Here is a 22,964-nt window from a genome sequence, read left to right on the forward strand (position 1 = left end):
TGGTGGTGCCATGGTCATTGTATCATCATCATCATCATCACTCCCATACTACAGATAAATAAATAATCTCAAAAATGTAAATAATGCATCTACAGAAACAGTAAGTGGTAAAGCAAGACGTGTTCACAGGCCTATGTCTTCAATAACAGGCTCTCATTTATTTTACCACATGATCTTATTTTGGCTTTTCTATCATTATATGCATTATTTTAAATGTTGTATGGTATAGGTAGATCTATAACAACTATTATATAAATGGATAAAACAGGCATACCGTCATTGGTTTAAGAGCAGAAAAGTCACTGTAATGTGTCAAGCCACACTTTAAAGTGTTAGGTGCACATTCTCCCATACATTTGCATTATACTCTAAAGCTTTATATGAATTTCTAATATTGTAAGTAAAAAAAAGTCGTATAAAATTAAAGTGTTTCACAATGCTGATTGCTTTTCACAAGAATTCTTCACTGAAAAATTCCAAATTAGATTAATAATGATAAAATGTAGACAATGTATGCAATGATCTAACCTTTACCCTTGACTATTGCAATACACAGTTAATAGTGGTTTAAACATAAAATACTTCTCAGTTTGCTTTGAAGATGACTGAAACGCACCTTCTTTTATCACAGTTAAAGAGGAGTTAGGACCTCTCATTTCACATTTACAGTTTCTCAATTTTTGAAATAAAACTGGCAAATTCACTAAAATCCACATATTTATATTCATTAACACTGAGTACAAAGAAAATGTCAGAGATGAGAAGAAAAACAAAAGCGTGTAGTGCTCCCAGTAGCTTAAGAAGTAGAGAGTTTCAGGAAAAAGGGAAGAATCACTGGCAGCAAATCCAATGAGGGTCTGTAAAATAAGAAATGAAAATGAATATAAAATATGAAATGAGTTTCTAATGTAAGTCAGAAAGAGGTCACTGAGACCCGCAAGATGAGTTGTTTTAGTGGGGGGTGTAGGAGATAGAGGCCAGATGGCTTTGTGAGTGCCAACGGTGGCCTGAGTTAATCCAAGGATAGCTATGACAAAACAAATTTAAGGCAGACTATTTTCATTGGAAAATCAGTAAGACAATAAACTTAATTGATTTTTTAAAAGAAAACAAACAACCTTCCTCAATTAAAAATCCCAATTTTTTTGCTTGTTTTATTAATACATTTGCTACTCATTTTTTTAGACTATATATGCTCAATAACTTGACCTAAAAATTCTTGATCAGATTAGATGTCACTGACTGCCCTATCCCCATCTGTATATCAGACTAGCAATTATTAAACAAAAATCAAAGACAGCAAATTAGTATGACAAGAAGATTGTATTTAATGAAATTTGACCTGAATCTGAAAGATGGAGAAAGAAAAATAGTGTGTAGTAAAATATGTCAAAAGTGGATTAGGGTCTGACAATGCAAAGACTTACAGATTTGTCTCTTGAACAAATACCTTTAAATTGTGTGTTAATTCTAAGTGGTTTGGTTTTGTTCCATCAGTAGCAACGCTCCCTGCAGCTGAATTGGCAGGTCCTTTGTTTTCATAAGAGTTCTTTGAACCAATCAGGACACAGATAATCTTATTATACCTCTATAGGCTTGCGTTTCTTTTGATGAGAGTCTAGAGAAGTCATGGGTAATACTTTACCGTGTGCCAGAGACCGCTTATGTTTCAGTTGTACAAGGTCAGGTCTTAATTTAACCACCAACTGGATACTTAATTTTAGATACACAGAAGCACACATTGGCTCCAGGGCACTTCCTCTGATTTAGGAAGGCAAGTCCCTGGATAAGAATGACAAGATGATCATTCCAAAAGGTGAGATTATGAAATATTTGATCTGTACCTCACCAACTAGCTTATTGAATAGTTCATTATTGGTAATATTTTAAACAGATGGAAATACAAATTATGGTAGCTACTCATTACTTTCTTTCCGGTTGATCACCTACAGGCTTACCTGTTTAGGGCCTTTTTAATAAGAGAATAAAGCTAGAATATGTTTGCTTATAGAATATCAACTCAATTGCATAATTACTAAGCATAAAAAATTGTATCATGAGAAAAACAGATTAATAATGAGTATCCTTATAGAACATGTCAATATATTTACTATAGAATCCCAGAAGGGTCTCAGCTCACCTCTTGGTTTCTAATAAAAAAAAATTAAATAATTTTTGTGAATAAATAACATAAATCTCTTTTAAGGCTTTTTCATCACTTGTTGAAAAAGATGAATTCTTTCTGCCCAGATTGAAACATTTATTTAAATTAGTTAGATTTTTAAAAAATAAACTGAATAGAATTGGAAATTTACACCTGCAAATTATATCACAAAATCTAAAGGTTGGAAAGTCCTTAAAATTTATCTGATATCGTCACTCATACTGTTCTTAAATGCACAGTTAACTTCTAAGGAGCTTTCTATATCTAAAATGATTTGACTTCCATGAAGTAAAGCAGTAATGTGGACAAGAAAAATCTTATCACTGCTTTGTGCTGAGATTATTAAGTTATTGTGATAAAAATTATAATTTTACACTTCAGTTATTTTATGAGAATATTTTATTTTCAAATAGAAATTTGCCTACAAGTTTTATATTTCCCCTGGAGTTGGATGAATTTGTTAGGTAATTGCTTAAACTTTTTGAGAAAACTTTTTCTCAGGTTTATGAATTTTTAGGTTACAAAATAAGACCCTCTTTTCATTAATTCCTTCAAAGTAGCTGAGTCATAGTTAGAGTATACTGGTTAAGCCTGTGTGGCCTCCACTGTCAGATGACTGGGCTATATCCCACTCTCCACTGCCCACTAGATATGTGGGCCTAGGTAAGTTACCTAATGACTCTGTGCTTCAGTTTTCTCATCTGTAAAGTGGGGGAGAATTATGTCATAGACGTTAAGTGACATCCATTTAATGCACTTAGTGTAATGCCTGTCACAGGTAAACACTCAATAGATATTAGCTATAATAATTATTAAACTCAATATAAAAATATTTATTAAAGACCTGCTATGCTATGTGCTTGACTGTGTGCTAAACCTTAAAGAGAAATTGTTATTATTTCTGGAGAAAAATCTAAAATACATTATTTAAAGGCAGAAAAGCCCCTGAGGGCATGGATCCCGTATATATGTGTCTAGCCCTGTGCCTGGAACATAACACACATTGAATGTATATTTTTGCATGGACAAATAGGATAGTCTGAACATCCTTACGAAAAAAATAATCACTAAGAATTGGTGGGTTAATTCTTTTCCTTTGTCTTTTTGATTAGCAGAGCAGAGGAATGTAGTATCATAGATAACTGTGCGTTTGTATTTCAACAAGGTATTTCACAATATTCCTTGATGATGGTCTTATTATCAAAAAGGAGACATTAATACTAGGTGGTGGTGTCTTTAAGAGGATTTGTAGCTGTATAAACACCTTTTCTGGGAGGGTGCAAAATAATGGATCAATGTCAACATAGAAGCCTCTGTCCTGTGCCAATTTCTGTTCAACATTTATCTTTATCAGTGGAGCTTAAGGACATATAGAAGGCATGCTTATTAAGTCAGCAAATAAAACAATACTTGGAGAGACAGAAAATGCATTCAATTTTAGCAGAAGGAAATAAAGGCCAAATTGAAAAAATATAAAATGTGATAGGAATAAATAGAGTCCAATAGGGTCCTGCATACAATTGCACAGAAAACAATGTGGGGAAAACATATGACTTGTAGAGTTTTGGGATACTGGGGTCTACATCAAGTATGTAACATGATAGCCTAAATATTTATCTGAACTTGGGCTAAATTAACAGATGTATAGTGTTTGAGAAAAGGGAAGTGGTCACACCCACTTAAACTTGTGTTGGTCTGACTGTAGCTGTTGTGTTGCCTTCAGAGCCTGTGGTTCAGTGTCACTTTTAGAAAGAAATGGATAAACAAATGTGTTTACAGGAAAGCAATGAAGACAGTGCAGGAAGTGAGACCATCTTATAGGAAGAGCAGTTGTCCAGCCTCTGAAAGAAAAGGCTCAGTGGAGACCTGACAGCCTTCCTGGGGGATATTAACAGGGCTCCTGTGTTGCAGAGGAACGATACTTTCTCAGTGTAGCTCTGAGAAAGAGAACCAGAAAAAGGTAAGAGAAGTAGAAACGTTATCTTCAGATAAAGTTTTGAAGAGATGGATTCAAGTTCACTGGTTTTCCTAATTGTTAAAGCTGGCTAGGCTGGGCGCTGTAGCTCATGCCTATAATCCCAGCACTTTGGGAGGCCAATGGGGGTGAATCACCTGAGGTCAGGAGTTCAAGACCAGCCTGACCAATGTGGTGAAACCCTGTCTCTACTAAAAATATAAAAATTAGCCCAGCATAGTGGTGGGCTCCCGTAATCCCAGCTACTCGGGAGGCTGGGGGCAGGAGAATCACTTGAACCTGGGAGGCAGAGGTTGCAGTGAGCCGAGATCATGATCATGCCATGGGACTCCAGCTTGGTTGAAAGAAGGAGACTCTGTCTAAAAAAAAAAAAAAATGTTTGCTAAAGGAGAAGCACTGTGTGAGGAGATAGCAAGCTCCCTGACACTTTGATGTTCAAGCTGAGGCTACCAATTACTTATTGGGCATGTTGTAATAAAATTTACAGGTGGGGCTACCTGACAGTCTTTAACTCTGAAAATTGGTGATTCTAGGGAAAAGGAGGGAGAAGAAAGTACTAGAATCCTACTTTCCCATTCCACAGGAGTTCAATCACAGAATAATAACAGGTAATGTTACTGACTAGCGACACGTCAGACACAGTTAACCAGGCAGCTAATGCAGGCAGGTCAGGGTTTGAACAAAGGTTCAACCATTATAATCAACTGCCTCCAACAGAAAGAAATCAATGGCCTGTACATGATTTCAAAACAAGATATGAAAAAATGCAGTGACTCATTATTATTTGAATCAATTTTCAAGGGAAAAAAATTTGACTTGAGCACCAGACAGGATTGTTTGTCATGTTGAACAAAATACATTATGCCAGTATATTTGTATATGAATATTTTTATGTATATGCATAAGAATCATACTTTTTAAAATGCTCAACATCCCTAATCATTAGAGAAATGCAAGTCAAAACCACAATGAGATACCATCTCACACACCAGTCAGAATGGCTACTACTAAAAAGTCAAAAAATAACAGATGCTGGCGAGGTTATGGAGAAAGGGGAATGCTTATACAATGCTGGTGGGAATGTAACTTAGTTCGGCCACTGTGGAAAAGAGTTTGGTGATTTCTCAAAGAACTTAAAGCGGAATTACCATTCAATCCAGCAATCGCATTTTTGGACATATACCCAAAGGAATATAAATCACTGTACCATAAAGATACATGCACACTTACGTTCACTGCAGCATTGTTCACAACTGCAAAAACATGGAATCAACCTAAATGCACAATGACAGTAGACTGGATAAAGATAATGTTGTGCATATACACCATAGAATACTAGCCAGCCGTAAAAAAGAATGAGATTGCGTCCTTTGTAGCAACATGGATGGAGCTGCATTATCCTAAGCAAATTAACACAGGAACAGAAAACCAAATACCCCGTGTTCTCACTTACAAGGTTTAGGAGCTAAACTTTGAGTACATATGGACACAAAGAAGGGAACAACAGACACCAAGACCTACTTGAGGGTCGAGAGTGGGAGGAGGGCAAGGATAGAAAAACTACCTATGAGGTACTATGCCTATTACCTAGATGACAAAATACTCTGTACACCAAACCCTTGCAATATACAATTTACCTATATAATGAATGTTAAGATAAAACTTAAAATGAAAGTTAAAAAAATAATACTTTTTAAAAGTCTAGAGATATTATTTTTATTGTTACTATAGGTAATCAATGTAGTCAAAATGTTTTTTACTCACCCTACAACTCAATTGCACAAACCAAAAGTAGCTTTTTTATTGTCTGTAACTGGCCTCACCTTTCTCAGAAGCCACCACTCACTAATTAATGGAAAATAAACTTTTGGTTTCATGCAGACAGACACAATAACTTAGGTAATGAAGCCTCTGCTTGGACGATTCAGATAAATGAATTGCTCTTTCAAATTTCTGCTCCTTCCCACGCCAAGAAACTCTCTTCACCAAGTTCTACCTGCTTTCCTGTACATTTGGGCAATCTTCTGTCTTCTCGAGGTCACCAAGATTCCTGGCCTGCTCAGTCCTGAGAGGTACATGCTAAGCTAATTTTCCTGAGAGGGCTTTGTAAGCTTTGCCTCTGTAAAGTCCATCTTAGTTCCCTTTTCTTGTTGTTACTGGTGGTGAAAACTCTTAACATCTACACCCTTAGCAAATTTCAAGTGTACAATACAATATTGTTAACTACAGTTACATTGTTGTACATTAGATTTCCAGAATTTATTCATCCTGCTTAACTGAAATTTGTACCCCTTGGCCAGCACCTCCTAGCCCCAGGCAATCAACATTCTACTCTTTTTTCTATGACTTCAACTTTTTAGATTCCACAGATAAATATCACAATATTTGTCTCTCTGTACCTGGCTTGTTTCATTTAGCATAATGTCCTCTAGGTGGATCCATGTTGTCACAAATGGCAAGATTCTCTTCTGTTTTAAGGTTAATAGTCCATGGTAAATACACAGCACACTTTCTTCATTTATTCATCTGTCAGTGGGTGTTTAGGTTGTTTCTATATCTTGGCTGCTGTAAATAATGCTGCAACTAACAAGGAAGTGCAGATATCTCTCTGAGATAGTGATTTCAATTCCTTTGGATATATACACACAGAAGTGAGATTGCTGGATCATAAGGTAGTTCTATTTTTAAATTTTTGAGAAACCTTTGTACTGTTTTTACAATGGCTATACCCCCAAAAATGATAAACTATGTGCCAGAATGGATAGTTTACTTAGCTTATAGTGGTGAATATTTCACAATGTATACATATGTTGAATCATCAAGTTGTACACAGTAAATACATATAATTTTAAATTGTCAACTATACTTCAATAAAGTTGGGGGAAAAATCCATCATAGTTCCTTAAAAGTGGTTAGTCATATCTGGTTAAATAAACATCATACTTAAACGGACACTTTACATATAACGTTAAATATTCTTCAAGTATATGAATTTTAATAACTGTGGTATTCCATTTTTTATGTGTACAATAATGTCTTATACAAATTTCCTATTTTGGGACATTTACATTGTTTCTAATGTTTTCGCAATTTAAACACAGCTGAGATAAACATTCTCACATACACATCTTTTTTTACATCTCTTATTATTTATTTATTTACTTATTTAGTTTTTGAGACAGAGGCTTGTTTTATCACCCAAACTGGAGTGCAGTGGTGTGAACATGGCACACTGCAGCCTCGACCTTCTAGGCTCAAGCAATCCTCCCACCTCAGCCCCCCAAGTAGCTGATACTACAGGTGCCTACCACCACATCCAATTAATTTTTGTATTTTTTGTAGAGATGAGGTTTTACCGTGTTGCCCAGGCTGGTCTCAAACTCCTGAGCTCAGGCAATCCACTTGTCTCAGCCTCCCAAAGTCCTGGGATTACAGGCATGAGCCACCAGGCCCGGCCTTCTGATTATTTCTATAAGATAGATTCGTAGACGTAGAATTACAGACAAAGGATAGGGCTTTTAAAAATCGTTATATCACATTAGCTTGTGATCAGGGCACGTCTACTAATAAGTTGTCTTTTCATGGGCCTATCTTCCTTTACTCTTTGCTATTCTGTAAGTTTATATTCCCCTAGAAACCCATGAGTTTGTGAGTTTAAAGCTCCTTCCTAAACTGTTATGAGTGCAGTCCTCAAAAGCTAACATGCATCTTCCCACATTTCTATTATAATTAAATTTGACTTGGAAATCAATAGTAAAGAGTAAAAATTTCTTTTTTCTCTACTTTTTCATGTTGTTTTTATTTTTTTTACTAGTCCTCATACTAATTTCATTAAAATTTTTTACTTTTGTAATATGAAACTAGAGATAAACAAAACTACTAAACAGGTTCTATTTTTAGTATATTTACATAGAAATTAAGCATCAATCAGTGAAGCCCCAAAATTTGAAGAGAATTCAGCAAAAATGTATCTGTGACCTATAAAGGAAACACAAGGCTAATTTTAAGAGTTGTGTGTATTTAATTATACAATTATTCATTCATTTAGTAAATGCTGAGTTGTTATCATGTGCCAGATATCATGTTTAGTTTCTACAGATCATTTTGCCTTTTATATCTTTTTCTAAAATGCTGAGTTGTGTTTCTTTGAAGTAACATAAAAGTAGCATTTTTTTTTTGGTCTAAGATTGTTTGTGTGTGTGCATGTTTTCAAGGTATCAGAAGAACATACTTTGCTGTTAAGAAAGATGCTATTTAAACTGATCTAGTTCCCCCCATCATGCTTAGGATTTCTCTTCAGTAGAAAAGGCAAATACCATAAAGAAGGAATTGCTGTAACTTATTGCTTGTAAGTAAAAGTTACCTGTGACTGTGGGGTAAAACACAATTCTGACAGAGTTACACTTCTATCTGAAATTTTTGGGGAACTAGTTGATTCTGTTGTTTAAATCATCCTGACGAATCCATTCATGTGATTTGCCACTTCATGCTATGCAATTCTTAAAAAATAAGCGTTCAGCCACCAAATAAAAAACAAAGTTATAACAGAATTGTATTTATATTGATTTCTCCACATCTTTAAAAGTATGCATACAAATGATCAAAGTGAATAAAAATGAGAATTAGTATTGTTTGGTATATAACAACTGTATTTTTTGACGGTACCAAAAAAAAAAATCTTTTAACTCTTGCCCTTCCTCTGATAGGATAAATCCTGATGATTCTCTCAGGCACCTCTAGTAGATGAGCTCAACACTCAAGAACCATTGCAGCTTCAAGGTAGAAGAAAAATTCCCAGGGAATCAGTGTCCCCATTCCACACAGCCGAAACCTGCATCTCCCTCAGAACCCCAGGGTTTCTATTTGGGCTGGCCTTGGATAAAATTGTCAAGAAAACCAAATTGTACTCTATTGCCCTTTTCTTGTCCCTTCATATCACTTCCCACTAGATCCTAGCCTTAAACTTTCTGCCATCTTCCCAGCCTCATGGTACTCCAGTAACTATCCCAAGACATCTTGGTTCTAAACTAGGGGCCAGTATGTTGCTATCTAAATTTTAAAAGGGACACTGGAAGATGGAACAATAAGCCCTAAAGGACAGAATCTCTTGCTGATGCAATAGAATGACACTGATGTGACAGGTGCTGGGGGCAGTGTGTTATTTATAGACACAGAGCCCTTCCTTGCACCATGGAAGCAACTGTCCACTTTGCTTACTCTCAAGGCCAGCCTTGTTTAGGGCTCATAGAGATGGTTTCAATTTTGTTATGCCCAAGACAGAGTGTGCGGGTAGGTGGGGAAAACAGATCTGCATGTAAGCACGAGTAAACCAACTAAACAATTCATGAAGAAGAAAGTTGTATTCACCCTTTTTCAGGGAAAGGGAGAAACTTGGTTCTGTGTTGTGGGAGCTACTGTGTTTCAAAGGAAGCTCTGACAGGTGTCAAAAATTTATCAGCTGCCTTTATAGGAAGGCATTAGCTCAGATCATGGTTTGGAGGCAGTTTAGCAAAACCGACGCAAAAAGGTGTCATATACTCATGTTCTCTGCTGCATCATATCTTGCAACATTACCAACCTCCTGACCATTTCAGTCAGGCACCAACTGGTATGTTGATCCTGTTGTTTGGACCATGATGTTTAGACTCCAAGGCAAAAAGTACAGAATGAAGGTAAGCTTAGGAACCTCAGACCACCCTAAGTAACATAAAGCCTTATTGCATGGAGCCAAAGAAAAAGATTTATGTGTCCCTGGGAGCTATTTTTTATTTTTGGAAGTGATTGTCATCAAAAGCTGGCTGTTAAAAGCAAGATCACAGTGTTTTCTTTTAAAGGCAACAGACTGTGAGATATTTTCCTCTAACTTCTGAAAGACCTTAAAGGTGAAGGTATTGCCTGCTCGGTCCAGACTCTACTTATTAGCTCTGGGACATTTGGTGGGTCATTTAACCTCTTGAATCTATAATACCTACAATATAGAATTGGAATGAGAATTTAAAACAAGGTAATGTATGCAAAATGCTTTGCACAGTGTTTGAAACAAAGCAAGCACTTGATAATTTATGGTTATTATTACTATTGCCAAATGTATCAAAAAATTTACATAATCACCAAAGTTCCCTTTTCTCACTATCTGAATTAAGGATTTAACATAGCCTATCTGTAAAATAAACTAAAACATTGATATCTGAGGAATATATTTGGCATTCAGCATTTAGGAATCCTTAATTCAGTGTTTTTTGCCAGGAGAACATGAAAAAACCTCTCAGATTCCATAAGTTCCCTAAAATTGCATGCAAAATTTTGAGTGGACGTGTGTCCTTCTGGAGGGAGAATCCATAGCTTTCATCAAATGTTTTCATGACCCTAAGCAAAGTTAACCAGTGCTTTAAATGAAGAGGCTGATTGTACAGTATGATTGCATCAGTTACTTTGTAAATCAGCTACTTATGGAGAACAAATGATTTATCTTGTGGTCTTCTCTAGAACAAGATTGAATGTTAAATGGCAAATTATTAATTAAGAGTCAATTTCTCTAGGCCAGGCACGGTGGTTCATGCCTGTAATCCTAGCACATTGTGGGGCCCATCTCTACTAAAAATACAAAAATTAGCCAGGCATGGTGGCCGGTGCCTATAATCCCAGCTACTCGGGAGGCTAAGGCAGGAGAATCACTTGAACCCAGCAGGGGGGAGGTTGCAGTGAGCCGAGATTATGCCATTTCACTCCAGCCTGGGCAAAAGAGCAAAACTCCATCTCAAAAAAAAAAGTCAATTTTCTCTAGACTGAGAAGTGGGATACCCATACATATATCTTAAAGATGTCAAAATATTGTCTGGCCTTTCCTCATGCTTCTGAGTAGTGCTTTGTAGAAATAATTTCCCATAGACTGTTGCTGGCCCTCAGGTGGGATTGAGTCCTAGCCACTCAAGGAGGTTTAGATAAATAAGTTTTTGTTTTTTTTTTTGAGACGGAGTCTCACTCTGTTGCCCAGGCTGGGGTGCAGTGGCACGATCTCAGCTCACTGCAAGCTCTGCCTCCCGGGTTCACGCCATTCTCCTGCCTCAGTCTCCCAAGTAACTGGGACTACAGGCGCCCACCACCATGCCTGACTAATTTTTTTGTATTTTTTTAGTAGAGACGGGGTTTCACCGTGTTAGCCAGGATGGTCTCGATCTCCTGACCTCGTGATCCACCCGCCTCGGCCTCCCAAAGTGCTGGGATTACAGGCGTGAGCCACCGCGCCTGGCCAGTTACTCTTATTTATGAGATAGCACAGGCTCCATAGAGAACTGAGCTGGTCTTAGATAAATAAGTTATCTTATTCATCTAAAGGATAAATTTATGTGAGGTTTGGATAAATAAGTTACTCTCCTCTTGCCTTTATCATTCTATCTTGATGTCTTTAAGTCCATTCCAGTAATGCTCCTTTGATTGACTGTCTGGCACCTTAGTACACCTGCATGCAGATCTTCACTTCATCTCAAGCTTTCAGGAAAAGGCTGGAGACACCTGTGCTAGATTGGAGTTGTTCTGCATAAAAAGTGTTCCCATCATTTTCACCCTACTGTCATTAGAGATACCAAACAGGAACCTAGGTAACTTCTTTTGTGATAGTAGGGGGAAAAAAAAATTAAAATAAAATACTTTCCACAGACCAGCTCAGTTCTCTATGGAGCCTGTGCTCTCTCATACACTGAAAGCCCAAATTTCAAACAGGGTTAGATTTAAGCTGGTGAGTTAAATAGGTGAAAGGCTCTGTATCCTATTACTAATCCCAGAGCCATACAATCCCCCCTATCACCCCAGTAATATCACTGAGAAAGTCACCAGACGAGGCCACAGGTTGAACTTTATCATCTACTGGTGCTGGCTGACAGACTCAGTACTTGTCTGCTAGTAATGAGTCAACAACTTTTATTCCAGGGACCACTGACAGCAGCTGTTTGCAATAGTTGACAAAGAGAAGGAATAGAGGGAAAAGATAGAAAAAAGAAAATAGATTTTGTTTCCTCTCAGAAAATTAATGGTCCAAGTGAAAACACAAACACAAGTATGTAAAGAACTTCTAAAGCAAATACAGAATGAGTGAGTATAAACCCAGACATTGGAAAAATATTACATAAGAGGAGATATTCACAGATTAAGATGGCTGGAGAGGAACTGAAGAATTATACCAAGAGTTTCCATAGGACGAATGTCTTGTGCCAGCCTTGACACAGTGCGAGCCATGGATGGGGATCAGCTGGAGGGCCTCGTGAATAAAGAGGAATATTATGTAAAAGAACAGAAGAGAGACAAATGAAGCTAAGCACAGAGTGAACAATCAAATTTGTTTAGCTGGAAAAAAAAGAAACTCCATATCCAAAGGAAACGGTCAGTTCTAAGAACAAAGAAGAGCCTGAATTATATTTCAATGCTCACTTATTAGTTCATTAATTCATTTATTCAACACATATTTAGAGAGCACAAACCAGGAGATGATGCTTCTCTTGGCACTGAGGTCACAGACTAATTCCCTGCTTTTACTGAGTTACATTCTAAGGAGAGGAGACACACAATGAGCTAATAAACAATAAATTAAAAAGCAAAATACCATTTACATCTACGTGGTGAATAAGATCTCTAGGTGCCTTTTGAGGAGACTGAGATACCACAGTGTGAGGGAACATGCTTGGTGGAGCATGGTGACTATCTCATATGTGGTCTCTGAACATTAGCACTATTCTATACCTTTTGTTCCGAGGTGATATTAAGGCCACTGCTATAGAACAATGAACAATTAATCATAATATTGCCATTGAGTTCATGCACAGTCTGTCCACAGGTTAGAGGCCTTGGATGTTAGCAGGTATAGAGTTTGAGATTATCCAACCTTGAGAAGAATGAGAAGAGGTAAAGCGTGTGTCAACTGTGTTTTGGAAATTTCCTGCAGAGCACTCTTTTGTTTTTCTCTCATTCAGAAGACATACTATAAAGTAAAATTTCATATAGAGACTATAAAAGGCTTGAAAAGCACCATCAATCAAAGATAATTTCATATTAGCCAGTCAACTCAGCTATAGAAATTTTATTTCTATATTTACTAAATGTCCTCTCTAAATAAAATAAAGCAATTGATTCAATAGTAAAAAGTAAAATAGTAAATTCATTCTCCTAATTTGGTATTTGGAATAAATAAGCAAATGAAGGCTAATCTACATTTTTCTGTATTGTCTTCAGGGGAGATGGGCCAGTCAAGAGCAGTGGCTTGTAATAGAACTGTGTAAGGGAGTGAATGGGGACTCTATAGGAGGGCTGGTTTCCGGTCTATGGATGAAGTTAAAATGGTCCTTATCACAATGTTCAAATGATGCTCTGAGACCAGTCAGACTTTGAAGCTGACCATTGCTGGTTTGTGAAGAATGTAAAAGGGCCCAGGCACGGTGGCTCACACCTGTAAACCCCAGCACTTTGGGAGGCCGAGGCGGGCAGATCACAAGGTCAGGAGTTTGAGATCAGCCTGGCCAACATGGTGAAACTCTGTCTCTACCAAAAAAAAAAAAAACGAAAATTAGCCAGGCATGGTGGTGTGCACCTGTAATCCAAGCTACTTGGGAGGCTGAGGAGGGAGAATTGCTTGAATCCAGGAGGTGGAGGTTGCAGTGAGCCGAGATCACACCACTGCACTCTAGCCCAAGCGACAGAGCAAGACTACATCTCAAAACAAAAAGGAATGTAAAAGGATGACTGTTCTCCATTACAGCCACTATCCATCTTATCCTCCTTGGATCGATTTTTAAGCTTTTAATATGTTATGTACACACTCTCCAAGAAAACTGATGGACCAAAATTGGCATCAATCAGAAGCTCAGGAAAAAGTGAATTCTTATAAGCCCAACTGCAGTCATTACTGAAAAAAATAAAAGTCAAAAGTTAGAAAGTGCAAATGCTCAAAGGGCAGGTCATTAAAGGTTTCAACAGTTAGACCATTTAAGTTAATAAAATGGACCTCACATGTAATGTGGATTAAAATGTTACCCGCATTTGTATTTGTTAACTAGGGAAAGGAAAATGCATTTTAGTTTTTCACTATGCATTTTTCATGTTTACTCTATGTACTGTTTTGGGCCATTTGTTGATAATAAGAACTTGTCTCCTTCAAAATTATATGCAGGAATGGATACTAATGATGACTCTGATGAAGACCATCTTACAAGTTATGATATTCAGCTAAGTATTCAAGAATCCATTGAAGCCAGCAAGACTGCACTTTGTCCTGAAAGGTAGTATTCAAACCAACTATCCTCAGCAAAATTTCTTTATGGCATTCATTTTGTTGTAAGATAAAATGAATACCATTTCCTAATTCCTCCTCTAGGAAAATTCACCTTTCCTTTCTGATAGGGAATCTAACAGCTTTCCAAGGGCCACTGTTCATAAGTTTTAGCAATCTGATCTTCCACAAATCCTCACCTCATGTGGAAAACAGGAAAAATCCTATGTGGAAAATTCCTAGATGAATTTGGTTGTATAGAATTGCCTATTTTCTAAATTAATATAGATTCAAAAAGGGCAATGAGTAATTTGAACATATTTGCAAGTACAGTTTATACAACAAGTATACAGACAGGTTGGTATACAGAGGTCTGTACACTCTAGAACTCATTGTGCTACTGATTCAGCTAACCCTTTATAGGTAACGTATTCCATTTTGGAAATTGTTATATGTTTAAACAATTGGTTTAAATATTGTCCTTTGTTGTATGTTTAAAATATGAAGAATAATGCTAAGCCACGTAGCCCATTAGTTAATGAATGAGAGGAGAGTTGTGGGCTTTTATTTTATATGACAAAGTAATATACAAACTACCACCTATTTGATTACCTACTATCCAAATGACAAGAATTAATAAGTTAAAATATACCTAAAAGTGATGTATTATGTAGGTAGGATTTATTGAGTCTAAAACTGCAAAAGTAAATTTATTTCTTTAAAAAACACATTATATGTCTGACAGAAATAAACTAGCTTACCTTTACTTTTTGTTATAGTGTTTAAAATCTTGTATTCTGGACTTTAGTAGTACTTTTGAAGAGATCCAGTGTTTAAAAATTGTTGCTTTCGAGCTTTGAAAAGATAGACATAGTACATTGAAATTTCTGGTCTGGAATTTCTCCCTTATCTCCAACAAGCGTTAGAACTTCAGAGCTCCCTGGAAGGCATTCACAACCCTGGTATGCTAGCAGATGTTTCTGCTTAACAGAGTTAAGTAAATTTGTTATGGAATTCCTTCTTTCCACTTAACAAACACACACACCAGAAAACTTCCATGAGGGTTTAAATCATGACCTGCTGGGCCAGTGATAGGGAGTTTGTTTAGTAAATGCTCTGCCTATTTTCACTTGTGGAACAGTTGATTTAAAACTCGCATATGTAGTTTAGACCATAAGCTCCCAAGTAAGTATCTTATTAGCAATTATTAAGTTCAAAGCAATAAACATTTTTTGAGCATAGAGTGTTTAAAATTAGACAAAGCCCTAGAGATCTTTCTGTTAATTCCATCATTTTGCAGATGAAGAACCCACATCCAGAAAGGCTAATTGGCCTCCGCGGAATCACAAAATCAGGCTAGGAATTGAACCTAGCTCTTCTGAATCTGACTCCAATTGTTTACTCCTTTTTTATTGCTTTGAGATATCTCAGAGATAGCACTGTAATCTTCTATTTTGCCATCTTCACTAATATTCTTAGATCAATGCATCATAAATATAGTCTGTTTCTGACTCCCATACATTTACTTTTTAAGGAGATAAAATCAATTGTATGCATCTCCTTTGGATCTTGATTATTAAAATTAAGTTTAAAAATGCAATATAAATTAAAATGTTTGGTTCCTTGAACTATATCACTAGTATCTAGTATAAATATGATTTTTCTTTATCTCATAGATTTGTACCCCTAAGTGCTCAAAACAGAAAACTTGTGGAGGCCATAAAACAAGGTAAATGGGTGTACTATCTACAGTGGGATGGACTGGAGATCCCACCTTGCGAAAACAGAGATTAGTCATCAGTCCATGTGTTTAATTTAGGTCACATTCTTGAGCTCCAGGAGTATGTAAAATATAAATATGCAATGGATGAAGCTGATGAAAAAGGATGGTTTCCATTGCATGAAGCTGTTGTTCAACCCATTCAACAAATACTTGAGATTGTTCTGGATGGTAAGAGAACATAAAATGTGTTTGACCAAGCCAGAGCAAGAATGTTGATATGTTGATGTTATCAGTGTTTTCAGTGAACATAACTAGCAGAAAGAAAAGGCAGATTAAAATATTATTTGGAATTTGAAAAAGGCAGCACCTGTGTTTTAAACTCAGAGTACAAAAATTAGGAGTTTTTTTGACATTCGGGGTTTACCTTTTGCATCCTTTTACCTATGAATGAGACACAGGTTGGTGGAAAGGTTTGGTTATTACATAAAAGTGATAAAAGTTTCTATATATCATGAATTGAGTCATATATAACACTCTTTTCTTTTGGAAGTCAATTTTAAATTTTTCATTTTGAACTATCTCTTGAGTTAACACTTTCCAAAAGATTCTTATATAGTACAACAGGGAGTAATGACAATATTCGTCTTTACATTACATTGATTTTTTTCATAATGTAAGCATTAAAAAATATTGTGGCAAATCAAGCCACTGTTAAATATTAACAGTAACTTTTATGTTCGAATACAGTGTTTTCACATCTCAGCATCTTACAGAACACTTTTGAGAGTGCCCTATCATTCAGCTTCCACTGCTGCATGACAGCTCTATGTTCTGGGAGATACATACTTGATTATAAGCCAGCCATCTAGAAAACTAGACAGCTAGACAGACAGCTATAGATGATGTTAAGGATCATTTTGACACAGTGATACCTACATTCAAGTACATTCTCATTCCCACATTCACAGATTTCATTTCACAAAAAACAATTTCAGTTACAATATAAATTATAATACAAAGGATTGAAACATTGTTTTGTAATGTATCAAGAAATGAGACTTAGCACGTCATTTTCAAAAAAGCAGCTAGAAACAGATTTTGGTTTTCTAGCTGTCAATTTGATTAGCAAGTCCATGTGCATCTACTTTATCCTCACCGTCATTTGGTAAACTTTTGTCAAAGGCCTTTCATTTTCATCAATTGACTTTGTTCAATCTGATGTATATAATATTGGGTTGCTCTGATTTGTGTGTTATCCTATAAGTGAGTATTTTCAACTTTTCAACATAATGCTTTCATGTCACAGCATCCTATAAGACACTCTGGGAATTCAAGACCTGTGATGGAGAAACACCCTTGACTTTGGCAGTCAAAGCTGGTCTGGTGGAAAATGTAAGAACTTTATTAGAAAAGGGAGTGTGGCCCAACACAAAAAATGACAAAGGAGAGACCCCCCTTCTGATTGGTAAATGACCTTTTTTTCTAGAACTTTTATAGTTTGAAACAAATAATAAGTATTTATTGGAAACCACTGTATAATGGCTAAAATTGTGATCTCAGTTCCTTCCATTCCCTGAGCTACTTGCCTAACCCCCATGTCTTCTGTCCTGTGATTTTGTTTTCCTATCCCACAAGGATGTCAAATATGAAAGATGGCTATATCCTTCAGTATCCAGTTGTAGAGACTGCAACTAACCAAGAGGGATCTGAATTAGTTTTTCGAAACCAGAGATAGCAATTTTAAAGGAATATTCTCTAGGTAGGATCCAGTTGTAAGGAGGGTTGCATATGCAATATGTAGCCAGAAGCAAGAGGTGGAAAGGGATTCCAAAGGGAGACATCAAGTTCACATCAGACTGATCAGGAGAAGCTGGGAGGAAGGAGGGCCAGCAGATTCTGAGCACACAGATGCAGAGCATGGCACCTATGAGGGGTACACTGTGACATAAGGGAAGAACGGGAAATCTGAAGGTGACATTTATCAGCTCTGTCTTGTATATCCTGCTATTTGCTGAACAATAAGAATTGGCAAGTCTGCTTGTGAAAGCAGAGAGTGATAAGATTAGCTCCAAATGACCCAGAGATAACATTTCCTTTCTCTTAGGGACATAGGGTGGTGGAGTAAGAATTTGGTGTTGGCACGTGAGATCACTGGGTTTAAATCTTAGCTGTGAATTGCAATCATGGGCCTCAGTTTTCTCAAGTATAAAATGGAAATACAACACCTACCATGCGGAATTGTGATGAAAATTTAGAGAAAAAATATATAAAAGCTCTCACATGAATAGATGCTCAAGAGGGAAGAGCCATTATGAAGTTGTCTGTGTGGCAGGAGGAGGAAAGGGAAGAGGAGCAGGAGCAGGAGGAGAGGGAGGAAAGGACATTAGATTATCAGCAATCACAGAGGAAGACGTTAAAGGTCATAGCTAGTTAAGAACCATCACAGCTCCTGTTCACAGAGGAATCACTTACAAAAAAATTTAAACAACCTGAATATTGTTAAGCAAACTTGAATAAATCATGAACATCAGTAAAATATTTGTATTTGATGGCATTGATTCAACAATATCAGTGCAAAAAACATGTATTAAGAAGTCACATTGGCCAGGCGCGGTGGCTCATACCTGTAATCCCAGCACTTTGGGAGGCCGAGATGGGCGAATCACAAGGTCAGGAGTTCAAGACCAGCCTGGCCAACATGGTGAAACCCCGTCTCTACTAAAAATACAAAAACAAAAATTAGCTGGGCTTAGTGGCAGGCACCTGTAAACCCAGCTACTCGGGAGGCTGAGGCAGGAGAATCGCTTGAACCCGGGAGGCGGAGGTTGCAGTGAGCCGAGATCGCACCACTGCACGCCAGCCGGGGCAACAGAGAAACACCGTCTCAAAAAAAAAAAAAAAAGGGAAGTCACATTAAGCCAGAGGCTGTCCTGGGCAGTGTGTATATAAAGATGAATGGACTAATCTTCCTGCTTTCAGAGTCTAGGAGGAGAGTTAGATGTGATTTAAATGGAAAATTAGTGTTATAAGTGCTATAATAAAGTATATATTTAAATTAAATTAGGAGAATAAAAAAGCAGTAAATCTGTGAAGCCTTCAAAGAGCCTTGCTCTTGGGGATTGCCTTGAGGGCTGTATAGGGGAACGGCAGGTGTTCTGCCCTGGTACAGCTTGCTCAGTGAAGAGGGTCGCCACAGCGCGGTGTCATTTTGGCCTGGTTCCTTCTTGCCTACTCTTTTTTTTTTTTTTTTTTTTTTTGAGATGGAGTCTTGCTCTGTCACCCAGGCTGGAGTGCAGTGGCTCAATCTCGGCTCACTGCAAGCTCAGCCTACTGGGTTCACGCCATTCTCCTGCCTCAGCCTCCGGAGTAGCTGGGACTACAGGCGCCCGCCACCACGCCCGGCTAATGTTTTGTATTTTTAGTAGAGACAGGGTTTCACCGTGTTAGCCAGGATGGTCTCCATCTCTTGACCTCGTGATCAGCCCGCCTCGGCCTCCCAAAGTGCTGGGATTACAGGCGTGAGCTACCCCGCCCGGCCCCTTCTTGCCTACTCTTGCCCCATGTCAGAACTTTCAGCCTTCACAAATTCAGATAAGATGGGAAAAACAATCTAATCCATATAGTTAGAATACAGACAAAGCTTCTGTAACAAAAAACAAAAACACATCCACAAAGTAAACAAGAATGACTTAAAGAGAAAGAAGTCATTTCTCTCTCACACATTGCGGAATGGCCCAGGGTTGTGAGGGTGGTTGTATCAACATTACAGTGTGTTTCCAAGGTTGCTCCCAATGTTACCATCTTCCAGGCAGCAGGAAGGACGAAAGAGGAAGCCCTAGGCAAGCATCTTCAATTTAAAAAGATGACCGGGACAGTGCACATGGCCCTTCCACTCATGTCCCATTAGTTCAGATTTTGTCACAAACCACCACACCTTGCGGCAAGGGAGGCCAGGACATTTAGTGTCTACCTGGATGGTCTGTGGTCAGCTAAATACTTGGGGCCTCTGTGGCTAAAAGGAAAAGGGGAAGCATAAATACTGAGAAAGCAATCATAGTCTCTGCATACATTTTAGCCTGCCTTTAAATCACAGTCACGTGACAATTTTCATAAATAAACCAGAACTCTTTTCCTGAGCAGGCTCTACAGACATTAAACAGAATATCTATCTGTGGGTGTTGATTCACCACTAGTAATGTGACACATATATATATATATATATACATTTTTTTTTTTTTTTTTTTTTTTGAGACGGAGTCTCGCTCTGTCTCCCAGGCTAGAGTGCAGTGGTGTGATCTCAAAGCTCTGCCTCCCGGGTTCACACCATTCTTCTGCCTCAGCCTCCCGAGTAGCTGGGACTACAGGTGCCCACCACCATGCCTGGCTAATTTTTTGTATTTTTAGTAGAGACGGGGTTTCACCATGTTAGCTAGGATGGTCTCGATCTCCTGACCTCGTGATCTGCCCTCCTCGGCCTCCCAAAATGCTGGGATTACAGGCATGAGCCATTGTGCCCGGCCCATGACCTATATTATTTTTTAAAGGCCAGAATATGCCACAGAATATTTGCAACAACATCTGTGTTGTTTCTATAGATCACCTTGAATTTCTGCACAAAAAGGACACACTTCCAGAATTGTATACTGCTTCACTTTGCAAATGGAGAATTATTCTCCACTTGCTAGTTTCAATCCACTTATTTCTTAAAGGACAACTAAGCCGTGATTATCACTCCTTGTTTTCTTTCGGCCTCATTTAAATTTTTCTTTAATGCTTAAGGCCTACAATAGAGCAGTAAACATTTACATGCATTTCAAAGTTCCGTGTTGGTTTCATTCTCTATGCTAGCAATATCTAAAGTGTAGGAAAGGAACTCTATCACTGAGTTATCAGAATTGAAATAGAATTAATATTAGGAAATAATATATTTTAAAAACTAAGTGGTAAGGTCGAGAGAGGACTAAAGTCTCCATGAAGTTAATATCCTGGAGGTGCTCATGTACGTCCTCTTCAGCCACACATCTGGGGAAGAGGGATTTTCCTGGGTTACCTTAATCACCGCCTTTGTTGTGGAACCCATGCCAAGTCTTCTTAGGCTTTATAGGAAAATGGATTATTCATGGCACTTCCTCAGTTTGTTCTTGAATCTATGGTCTTTGAGATTTGTAGAGGAGAGATAAGAGGAATCCCTTAACTTGTAGAGGAGAGATAAGAGGGAAAAAAGTATTTCTTCTTTTTGTCTGTACAATGTCATGTTAATTTTTCTTATCCTAATGCCATCATCCTTATCTCTATTTATGAGATATCCTTAGAGGGCCAAGAAAAAAATCACTTTTGGTCCCTCTAGGACCCTTATTCCCTATCAGCCATCTGGCCCTTCCTTATTTAAGGTACTTTGATGTATTATAGTCATACAGTTACTTGCTGAGTGGTAGATATCTGATTTGTGATGATCTGACACTTACTAAAGGTTTTTGCACTTGGACTCCTTCTCTGCCCACTCCCCTGGAGTTGGTGTCACCTTTCTCTAGTTGGATAGGCACAAGCTGATCCTGGCCAGTGGAGCCCAGAGTAAGGAGGATGCTCAGGGACTGTCTGGCATGATGCTTCAGTCCCACTGCCCTCCATTCCTGATGGCCTTACCCCATTCACAGATCAGTTCATTTTGCTTCAGACATTTTCTTTCTGACAAATCAATACACATCTTCTTCACTCCATTTCCACTTTTAATCCAGCAGTCCTTGTCAAGATAATCAAGATAACCCTTGCCTATCATCTATGCAAAATTCTTAATCTAATTCCCTAAACTCTTTAACTTAAAGTCAGTTTTAAGCATTACTATTGAAGCTATACATTTTAAAAATTAATAAAGAATTTCAACATTTCTGAAAAAATTCTAAAGAATTCTAAATTTTAGAATTTTAAGTTCTAGAGAAAAAAATTTATATATAATATGTAAACATATATATATCCATATGTAAAACAAGACATTTTTAAATTATTTTACTTAATCATTTATGTTACACCAATACTGTGCTTTATGAGTTTTCATTATTTCAGTCATTTATTGGTTAAGAATGTCTTCATGAGTTAGCTTGGAAGGGGTTTCCTACCATTTGCATTATTATTTCTATGGGAAATACATTCTTGATTTCAAAAAATTAAATTGGAAGTGAAGTTTTGCTTTTTTAAAAACTATCTTAAGTTGAAGATGGCCCATTTATGCAGTTATTTTCATGAAGAGAAACTATTTTAATCAATATATTTTCTGAGTCAGACAAAAAGTAAAAAGATTATGAGGGAAGAGGTTCATTATTTTAACACATTTTTTCTCTAATTATAAAAACTGCCATCAGAGCAAGAAGATCCATGAGGACACGTTTCTCTTAGTTTGTTTAGCTTACTTGATGTTTGCTCTGCAATAACACCAGCTAGCATGAGGTAATTCACTGTAATTAGAGCTGCCAGTGACAGTTGGGCAATTCAGAGACGCATTTGTCAACAGGTTCTACTTTAGACAAGGAGAGGGAGAAAAACTGGAATCTCCTGCAGGGATGGCTTGCCTGCTCCCAAATGAAGTAGGCAAAGTTCATCTTCAACCTCCCATTACCACACTGGCAGCTGCTTTCCTTGCCTTGGCTTTAGATCCTTTCTGGGTTCTGCCTCCTGGTTACCCCAGAATGTTACATGTGGCCTCACATCTTCTACGTTTCCCAGTATAGGCCCAGACTTTGAGTCTCTCTTTAAATAGAAGGCAGCATAGGCTTCTTCTCTAGGCCGTAAACTCTACGAGTGAGATCCACATCTATCTCTTCTTCCTGTTGTCCACAGTGCATAATACAGAGCC

General features: G+C 37.5%; 1 protein-coding gene across 12 annotated transcripts in view; it reads left to right on the plus strand.

The window, feature by feature from the left end:
- Positions 1-22,964, plus strand: part of ASB15 (ankyrin repeat and SOCS box containing 15) — a 72,234-nt gene that overhangs the window by 33,215 nt on the left and 16,055 nt on the right. For 4 of the 12 annotated variants that reach the window (XM_054496718.1, XM_054496715.1, XM_054496723.1 and 1 more), the window contains 6 exons: positions 3,944-4,124; positions 8,846-8,918; positions 14,296-14,404; positions 16,071-16,123; positions 16,214-16,345; positions 17,424-17,582. In XM_054496718.1, coding sequence (XP_054352693.1) covers positions 14,298-14,404; positions 16,071-16,123; positions 16,214-16,345; positions 17,424-17,582 — 451 coding nt within the window. In that variant the 5' untranslated portion in view covers positions 3,944-4,124; positions 8,846-8,918; positions 14,296-14,297. Of the gene's footprint in view, positions 1-1,699; positions 1,817-3,943; positions 4,125-4,672; positions 4,748-8,426; positions 8,488-8,845; positions 8,919-9,733; positions 9,812-11,549; positions 11,738-14,295; positions 14,405-16,070; positions 16,124-16,213; positions 16,346-17,423; positions 17,583-22,964 lie in introns of those variants that run through there. The other 8 variants (XM_054496721.1, XM_054496717.1, XM_054496724.1 and 5 more) reach the window with 5 other exon arrangements.

The sequence above is a fragment of the Pongo pygmaeus genome, chromosome 6, assembly GCF_028885625.2.
Source record: "Pongo pygmaeus isolate AG05252 chromosome 6, NHGRI_mPonPyg2-v2.0_pri, whole genome shotgun sequence".
NCBI classification, from domain to species: domain Eukaryota; kingdom Metazoa; phylum Chordata; class Mammalia; order Primates; family Hominidae; genus Pongo; species Pongo pygmaeus.